The 9772-nt window shown below is 37.0% G+C and overlaps 1 protein-coding gene across 1 annotated transcript in view; it reads left to right on the forward strand.

Annotated features, from left to right (window-relative positions):
- Positions 1–9772, forward strand: part of ADAMTS19 (ADAM metallopeptidase with thrombospondin type 1 motif 19) — a 103629-nt gene that overhangs the window by 35025 nt on the left and 58832 nt on the right. Inside the window, exons 4-6 of the mRNA XM_015815259.2 lie at positions 3095–3267; positions 3893–3976; positions 5552–5709. Of these exons, the coding sequence (XP_015670745.2) occupies positions 3095–3267; positions 3893–3976; positions 5552–5709 (415 nt within the window). The remainder of the gene's footprint in view (positions 1–3094; positions 3268–3892; positions 3977–5551; positions 5710–9772) is intronic.

The following is a 9772-nucleotide window of genomic DNA, read 5'->3' on the forward strand; positions in this document are numbered from 1 at the left end:
GTCAGTGTCCTCCTAACCATACCCATTCACTCCGGGTTTGTTGGTGATGTCCATTTTGCTCTATGAGTTCATGTTGATCTAACCCTAACCCTAAGTGGAATTTTCCTCCAGTGGTTTTTTCCCATGTATTTTACCAGGAAATATAGATAGCGCAGCCTAGAAAGGTCAGTGCCCTCCTTACCATATCCAACTATTCTGAGTTTTTTTGGTGATGTCTATTTTGCTCTATGAGTTCATGTTGACCTAACCCTAACCCTGAGTGGAATTTTCCTCCAATGGGATTTTCCCACGCATTTTACCAGGAAACATAGATAGGGCAGGCTAGAAAAGTCAGTGCCCTCCTAATCATATCCAAGCACTCCGAGTTTGTTGGCGATATGCTTTTTGCTCTCTGACTTCATGTTGACCTAACCCTAACCCTAAGTGGAATTTTCCTCCAATGGGACTTTCCCATGCATTTTACCAGGAAACTTAGGGCAGGCTAGAAAAGTCAGTGTCTTCCTAACTATACCCAAGAAGTCCAAATTTGTTGGTGATGTCCATTTTGCTCTATGAGTTCATGGTGATCTAACTCTAACCCTAAGTGGAATTTTCCTCCAATGGGATTTTCCCACGTATTTTACCAGGAAACATAGATAGGGCAGGCTAGAAACGTTAGTGCCCTCCTAACCATACCCAAGCACTCCGAGTTTGTTGTCGATATCCTTTTTGCTCTCTGACCTCATGTTGACCTAACCCTAACCCTAAGTGTAATTTTCCTCCAATGGGATTTTCCCATGCATTTCACCAGGAAACATAGATAGGGCAGGCTAGAAAAGACAGTGCCCTCCTAACCATACCCAAGCACTCCGAGTTTGTTGGCGATGTCTATTTTGCTCTATGAGTTCATGTTGACCTAACCCTAACTCTAAGTGGAATTTTCCTCCAATGGGATTTTACCATGCATTTTACCAGGAAACATAGATAGGGCAGGCTAGAAAAGTAGTGCCTTCCTAATCATACCCAAGCACTCCAAATTTGTTGGCGATGTCAATTTTGCCCTATGAATTCATGGTGACCTAACCCTAACCCTAAGTGGAATTTTCCTCCAATGGTATTTTCCCATGTATTTTACCAGGAAACATACTGTAGATAGGGCAGGCTAGAAAAGTAGTGCCTTCCTAATCATACCGAAGCACTCCAAATTTGTTGGCGATGTCTATTTTGCTCTATGAGTTCATGTTGACCTAACTCTAACCCTAAGTGGAATTTTCCTCCAATGGTGTTTTCCCATGTATTTTACCAGGAAACATAGATAGGGCAGGCTAGAAAAGTCAGTGCCCTCCTAACCATACCCAACTATTCTGAGTTTGTTGGCGATATCCATTTTGCTGTCTAATAATCACCCAGTGAATATTGAACAGATTCTCAGCTAATTTTCGATGATCTTTGCCATTTTTATTGTAAATTACTTGAGTGAAGTCTAATCTTTCTTACAGTAAATACAATATTGACCATGTAATATATACATATTGCTTATAAATTATAAATCTGAATCGGATGATCAATTTATCCAAACATTTTTGTGGTTACTATCTGAATTTCCAGATTTTTGATTCCAATAGTCTTTTCAACTGCATTCTTTGACAGGAAGAAATGAAGACCGCATCACCTGTACTGTCAGTTCCTTCAACCTCTTACCATGTACTGATCAGTGTGCTTTCAGTATCAAACATTATGAATGGCTATGCCATTTCTCCAGTGATACAATTGATCAATATCAAAGTGACAGATTGCTGCTTCGGTTTTTGTCAGTAGGAAGTCTTATGATTACCTCAACTTACGATCACAACTGAGCCCAAAATTTGTTAAGCGAGACATTTACTGAGTTTTGGCCCATTTTCTTGTAGCAGTTGTTAAGTGAATCAGTGCAGTTGATAAATTAGTAACCTGGTTGTTAAGTGAATCTGGCTTCCCCATTGACTTTGCTTGTCAGAAAGTTGCAAAAGGCGATCACATGACTTTGGGACACAGCAGTAGTCATAAGTATGAACCAGTTGCCAAGCATCTGTATTTTGATCAGATGCTGCTGCAAAGGTCGATAACTGTGAAAAAAGGCCATAAGTCATTTTTTTTCAGCACCGTTGTAACTTTGAATGGTCACTAAATGAACTGTTTTTAGTTGAGGATTACCCCATATTGCCACTTATTACTGCCTCCTTTTCAGGGCAGAAGCAGGAATTCTTTCTTTTGAAGACTTTCTTCCTTGTCCCTCAGGCTTATAGCAGTGGCTCTTCATCCAGAGATGAACTCTCATCAAAGGAGAGACTCTGAAATCTATTCGAAAGCTTCCCCCCCCAAAAAAACTTGATTCTTTGTAACAAATTCTTCCATTATATTTTTGGTAGACTTCTTCATATTTCTGTCCCACCATCTGATCCAATAATTCTTTCTTCCTCTGTGAACTGGATAATGGATAGGTTTGTTTCTAGCCCCTTTACCTTCTCTTCCAGAAAGGCAGGAAGCTGCTTGCCTATCACTAGCTGATGGCTTCTATGAGGCTTTTCTTTTAAAAGCAAATTGATTGAAGTGAATTGGCCTGCCAGTAACACAAAAGATTACATTTTTAAGTATAGCAGGCTTAATGTACAGACTGAGTTTAGATCAGTGATACATCTTATGTTTGAATACAAAAGGCTGTCACTTCATTCCTACCATTACCAAAAAAATGTCTATATAGAGATTCTCAGTCATCCAGGTCAGCTGAAGAAGCTTCTTGGATGAGAAGCCAAAAATCGTCAAAGAAAAACAAGAAAGTCCAAGTTGCCTCTTGAAAAAGTACCTTTGGGACATTACCAGCAAAATTTGGGAAAATGTTTGATCCAAAATCTAGAAGAGTTATTACTAAATAATAAAGTAGTAATTAGCTCCATACTGCACTTTTCGTATGGAATTCAAGGTTGTTCCATTTTTAAAACACTTTGAGAAAAATTGGTGCTAAGCTATAATAATTTAAAATAATATAATGTTCCACGCTTAAATGTAATTATAAATCAGGCCCTCCTTGAATTTTACACCACTATTTCAGCTACTACTTCTGTTGTTTCTATTGCAGAGAAAAGAATAGTCAGAGGTCAAAAAGGCAGAGAAAATGGACGAGGAAAGAGATATTCCTATAAATTACCTCAAGAATATAATGTGGAGACTGTAGTGATTGCAGATCCAGCAATGGTTTCCTATCATGGAGCAGATGCTGCTAGGAGATTTATTTTAACTATTTTAAATATGGTAAGAAAATATAGATCTTTTCAGCAAAAGGATACATTAAAGTTAAATATAACTTACATAAAATAGAGAATATAGCCTGATAATGAGCTAGTGGGATTGGAAAAGAAAAGGAATCATAGCTAGTACTTTTACACTGACACTAAGATATTGCCGCCTCTCAAGATCCAGCACAAAATTACCTCATAAGATCCACTATTAGCTTGGAATTTATAGAGCATTAAAAAATAGCCAGTTTTTTTTTCCTCCTACTATCCAGACTCATTATTAGTGCCCTGTATATTGAGAAAAAACTGAGTCTAGTATCTTGTTCTACTATTGCAAATATAAAATTCTATGTATTGTTTGATAAGAATAGAATGAAAGCAACGAAAACTGAACTGAAGGTGCAGATGATGCTAATGTCTCACTGCCAGCCAACTGAATATATGAAGAACATATTACAACATAAACATACATGTTTTGTGTAGAATCTTCTACGTCCTGAATAGATTGTCATATTGCAATTATTTGGGAAAACATTGAAAACAACTCAGTATTCCACAGCATTTTGAGAAGATGCCTCAAGTAATCCGTGATTTGTCCTATTACTAATTTTTCCATGACTATATTTTTTTTTTGTTTTCAGGTATTTAATCTTTTCCAGCACAAGAGCCTTGGAGTTCAAATGAACCTTCGGGTGACTAAGCTTGTTCTGCTTCATGAGACTCCGGTGAGAAAGTACTGCATTTATCTCTTCCATGTACAGTAAAAAAGGCAAACATTGATACAAGAACCTGCAGTTGTCAATGGCCTAAAATAAAAGTGAAGTCGAAGGGAAAACCATAGATTACTGACCTTTCCTAAAGAATAAAAACACTGCTTTGTCTTTAAGCAATTTGAGAGAGGGTCAAAAAGGGGAAAATTTCAGAGCACGGATGCATTTCCCAGTACCTGATATAGTATCGGTGTTGAACAGTAACCTTTACATCACTGTTTGACTCATCTTTCATATACAATAATTTAAACCAGTCAATTCTCATTTTTTTCTCATTGATGGAATAATATATCAATTACAGCTGTACAAAAACCATCCAATTTAGCTGAAACAGTCCATTCTTTCTTGGCGCCCTGCAGGGTTAGACTGTTCCGTTTTACTTGCAGTTCCAAAGTGTGATTTGAGAAAGATGAATTCCATTCCTGTTGTCAATATATTTTTGTATATATATGTTTTAACATTTCCCTTCAGAGATGTGGGCTTTTGTATTCTTGGGAGGCTTCCTTTTTATTTTCTCTCTAGGGAAACTTTGTACAAGATAGGGTTAAGTTTAAGACTAATTCCTCTGCTTGACCATGTAGACATGGTAGAGGTGGATGTAGGTGGAAAAGGTTTTTTGCATAAGGAGAAAAGAAGGAATGATACTCCTTTCTTAAAGCTTTATCTTGAGGCTTTGCAGGCCATCTTTTCAGGTGAAGCTGGATTGTGACCCTGTTACTTGTTGCTAGGAGGAAAAATTAGAAATCATTTGAGTGAAAGTTCTGAAGAGATTTATTGCAGCTAGATTGAACAAAGTAAATGCAGAAAAAGAGGCTTGATTGTGAACTTTCGACCTTTTCAATCATTCAGAATGCCCCAGTCAGAACAATCTAATGCTTAAATATGTTCAACTGTTGTATTTTATTTTTTATATTACTAAATGGAAGTACTATTCCATTTTAAATGTATTTGAACATTCTATTATGAAATGACACTTTCATTTGGATTGAGCATCCTCATAATTAGGGTGATATTATTACTTGCCTGTCTGCTGAAACAAACACAAATAACATTCTTTTGAACTTTGAATAAATGCACTTAAATCTTTAAAGTTGTTTGAAATTATATAAAATATAATAATATAAAGCCAGTTTGATATACTGGTTAAGGTGCTCAACTAAAATTAAGGTTAAACAGTCTTCTAAATAGTTTGATTCTGTTGATCAAGATATGCTCAGCAAATCAAAATATTTCAACAATAGAAAATTTAGATATGTAGGATTTATATTTACCTAACTTTATATCAATATTCTTCAATCTCGGGTCTTCTGACTCCTGGAATTTTCTACCAGGATTCTGAGAATTCTCAGAACTCCCAAACATCTAAAGGACACTATGTAGTAAAAGACTACAGAAGAAAATAGTATTGTTGTAAATGTAATGCAGCAATAACCTTTATGGAACTTTGTTCTAAACCTTTTTGGAAGTTTTGTGGCAAAAAATATCTTCATTTAAGGGATATTAGCTTAAACTATTTATTAAAATTTTCAGGCAGAGATGTATATTGGACATCATGGTGAAAAAATGCTAGAGAGCTTTTGCAAATGGCAACATGAAGAATTTGGTAAGAAAAATGACATACATTTAGAAATGTCAACAAGCTGGAGTGAAAATGTGTCACCAGTGGATGCAGCTGTATTAATCACCAGGTACATTTTCCTCTTGTATATTAGTGATTCTGAAGCTCATGCCAAGATTTTATGCACTCTGTTCCAATGAGCTCTTTCTGCAGACAAAACTGCTTCTGTCAATAGATTACGGAAGGATAATTCCCCCCTGTCTCCTCCTATATTTTCACTGCATGGATTTGGTGAAAATCATTTTGGAGAGGAAATATCATTACATCTGATTTGTCTGTTAGTCACTGTTTTCATTTACTTTTCCTGAGGAGGCAACTTTTTTTTCTCTGATTAACTGATTCCAGATGAGAATTCTGAATATCTTAGTTTGGTGTACTTTATGTACTTTGCAGTACTTTCTTATTTACCTATTTTCTATTTATATTATTAAATTATTTGCTTATTTATTTGCTCATTCATTCATTCATTCATTCATTCATTCACAATGCTTATAACCTGCTCCTGTCTGGAGGACTCTAGGTATCATACAGCAAGACAGAAAATAGAAATACGTAATAATAAACTCCAAAATTAATTATAGAGGGATGAACAGTCTCAGTCAGGACCACTGAGGTCCAAAGGCTTTCTGAAAACTATAACCTTGGCTTGCTTACAGAATATTAACCTGGGGGCTGAATCCACCTCAAGGGAGAGAGAGTTCCATAAAATGCTAGAGTCTTGGCAGCTAACTCAAGACATTAAAAAAAATCTGTATAATAGATATGGCAGTATGTGGAGACAGCAGAATAGAAGGGAAAGAACAGGAGAAAATCACTACATATAAAGACCTGCAAATAGAAGTAGACGGGTTGTGGAAAAAGAAAGCAAAGATAGTACCAATAGTAATAGGTCTCTTGGGTGCAATCCCAAAGCATCAGGAGGACCACTTGAACACTAACTGCATTGACAAAATCACCATCAGTCAATTGGAAAAGGCAGCTTTCATCCTGAAACAATATCTTTAACACCCTCAAACAACATCTGCTTATCTCAAGTCCTTGAGGATACGATAGGTAGACAAAAATGCCAAATCCAATTTGAACATCTGGCTGACTGCGTGACAAACGATAATAAAAATATGCATGATGCCTGGATGATCATAAGTACAGTTTTAGTCATTGATAAATAATTTAACTGGCTCTAGGTCTCATAAATCTGAGGCTTTTACTAGTTAAGTTTAAGTGTATTTACACATGCAAGCTTTTAAAATTTTCATTAAAGCATTATACCTGGCCTGATTTTAAATTAGTAGGACAGATGATACTGGAATATTTAAAACTAAGAATAACAGAGATTGATTTAAAAGTATTATTTTAAAGCATAATTATTGTTTTAAATATTATCTTAAATTGTAAATTTGTTATTTAATGACTTATGGTCTGCCCAGAATCCTTGTTAATTGGAGCAGGCTATAAATATAACAAATAAATGAGTAAATAAATATTAAAAATATTGTTATAAAAATAGAATTTAACCTTAATAACTAGCTGAGTTCAGTTCAATTGAAATTCATTGGAAAGTTTTCTTTTGCAATTTTCTTATGCTGTATTATCTTGTCATAGGTTATGTATACCCCCATTCCCTTTTTATATATTTTTATGTATCTGACTGCCTTTTTACTTGTTTCTTTGAAGAGATTCTTATATAATTATAGGTTTTATCTTTAGGAGCTGAATATTCAATTTTTGCATTGCCTGAAGGACCTCTTGAAGTGCTATATTTAATAAGTTTAAATCTTTATGAACAAGGTATAATTTATGGTAATGACTCAGTGTAGTTGCCCATTCTTGCCTGAAATACTTTTCTACCATTAGTTAAGCTTTAGAAATCTATCATAAATCTCTTAAAAGGTTTACTATATTCCCCTTGAATAAAGGTTTGTTAAATCTTTAGTAAGCTTGATAAACCACTTGCAAAAGAGACCAGCTTCTCTGATAGTATAAAAGATTTGAACAGTATTGTATCATATCAATGCTTCCAGATTCCATATATGAGATTATTCCACATGTTAGTTATTTAATTTATACAATTGAGTACAATAATATGCAAGTAGAATTGAAGGGGTTTTTTTTACCTTTTTTATGTTAAACTGACAGGATCAGAAAGAACTGGCTCAGAAGTTAGAAATTTAAGACAATCAGCCCGGAAACCCTATACCATTTCAGACAAATGGTTGTCCAGTCTCTTCTTAAAAGCTTCCAGTGTTGGAGCATTCACAACTTCTGGAGGCAGATTGTTCCACTGATTAATTGTTCTAACTGTCAGGAAGTTTCTCCTTAGTTCTAGGTTGCTTCTCTCTTTGATTAGTTTCCATCCTTTGCTTCTTGTCCTGCCTTGGTGCTTTGGAGAATAGCTTAACTCTCTCTTCTTTGTGGCAAAACCGAATATTAGAAGCTGTGTTTCTATTTAAAATTATTTTTAAAATCACCCTAAATAAAATCCTCCCTAGGTCAGGCCCGCTTGCTGGAAAAGCCATGTCTTGAGGGCACGGCGGAAGGTAAGGAGATCCGGAATCGTCCGGATCTCGGGGGGTAGTTCGTTCCAGAGGGTGGGGGCACCCACAGAGAAGGCCCTCNCGCGCAGAAGCGGTGTTACATGGGAGCGACGAGTCCCTCCCAACACCGCCCGCGCGGCCGCATTCTGGACCAGTTGAAGTCTCCGAGTGCTCCTCAAAGGGAGCCCCATGTAGAGAGCATTACAGTAGTCCAGGCGGGAGGTGACGAGAGCTTGAGTGACTGTGCGCAAAGCGTCCCGGTCCAGAAATGGACGCAACTGAGAGCTAGGTTGGATTGAGAAAGAAAGTGATTGGTCCAAATTGGTCCAAATTTATCTAGTAAATTTCCAAGACTAAGGATGGACTGGAACCAGGGTTTCCCTGGTGCCAGTCCAATACATTAACCATTATACCATACTGATTCTTTAAACTTTGACATTTGCTCTTTTATTATTTATTAATTTACAAGGCTGCCCTTCTTGCCCAAGCGACTCTTTTGTGAATTTAAGAATTGAAACTAAAATAGTGCAAATCTAAACAAATAGGAAATGGCAGCTGAAAATAAAAAACCTCAGAGTAATAACAAATCACCTGGGTTTTGCTAACTTCCTGATCTCCAATGCCAGGCAAACAGACCGGTCTTAAAGCACTTTCCAAAATGCCAGCAGGTTGGGACCAAATAGATCTCATGGTAAAGGGATCCCAAAGAGCAAAAAAATACCATGACTGAAAAGGTAGTATTTCCTGGGTCTCACAAGATAGCAATCTTTTAAGTCAGGGGTCCTGTAACACGTTCCTCCTGCCAGATCTAATATAGGTAGTCCTCAGTTAATGAGAATAATGGGGACTAGAATTTCTGTTGCTTATTGACACAGTCATAAAGTGTGATATCATGTGACTGCACCACTTAGCAACAGCTGTTCTGGCAATCCCAGTTGCTGTTGGTATGCAAGGACCATCCAGGTTGTTAAGGGAGGACCACACATGGCTGACTTTGCAAGTGGGAAACTGGCAGGAAATGCATCGAATCATAAAGTTACTGTGGGACGCTGTGACCAATAATTGCAGATTGGTCACCAAGTGCTTGAATAACGATCCTTAATAACTGCAAGGGCACTGCTACCCCTCTGCTGCTGTGTCAGCCCTTCCAGGTAAACCAGACAGGAAATAACAATGAGATGAGCTAATTCTGCTTTATTATACTGCTACATTAACAGAATCTTGTAAGTCTGAAGGTACAAATTTCCCGTCGTCACTTTTAGCCATTGGATCAACTACTGTGTATCCTTCCTAAATGTCTTCTTTCCTTTGAGTGTTAAGCTACTCAGGGCTCCTCTGTCTTGTCTGGGTGTTTCCTAAGCAGCATCTCTTTCCCTCATTCCGCAAGGCCGTTCCCACACACCATCACACCATTACAAGCTAAGTATGAATACCAGACTGGTGATGAGGACCAGTTGTTCAGCACCATTGTAAGTTCATTCAGTTGCTGAATGACTGGTAGTTACACAAGGACCACCTGTAAACAACTGGAAAAAGTGGTCCTTCAATTATCCTGGCCACTGCTATAAAATGCTGTATAAGTAACAACCAGCATTTTGA

Source organism: Protobothrops mucrosquamatus, unplaced genomic scaffold (genome assembly GCF_001527695.2).
Source record: "Protobothrops mucrosquamatus isolate PMUCROS unplaced genomic scaffold, P.Mucros_1.0 scaffold329, whole genome shotgun sequence".
Classification (NCBI taxonomy): Eukaryota; Metazoa; Chordata; class Lepidosauria; order Squamata; family Viperidae; genus Protobothrops; species Protobothrops mucrosquamatus.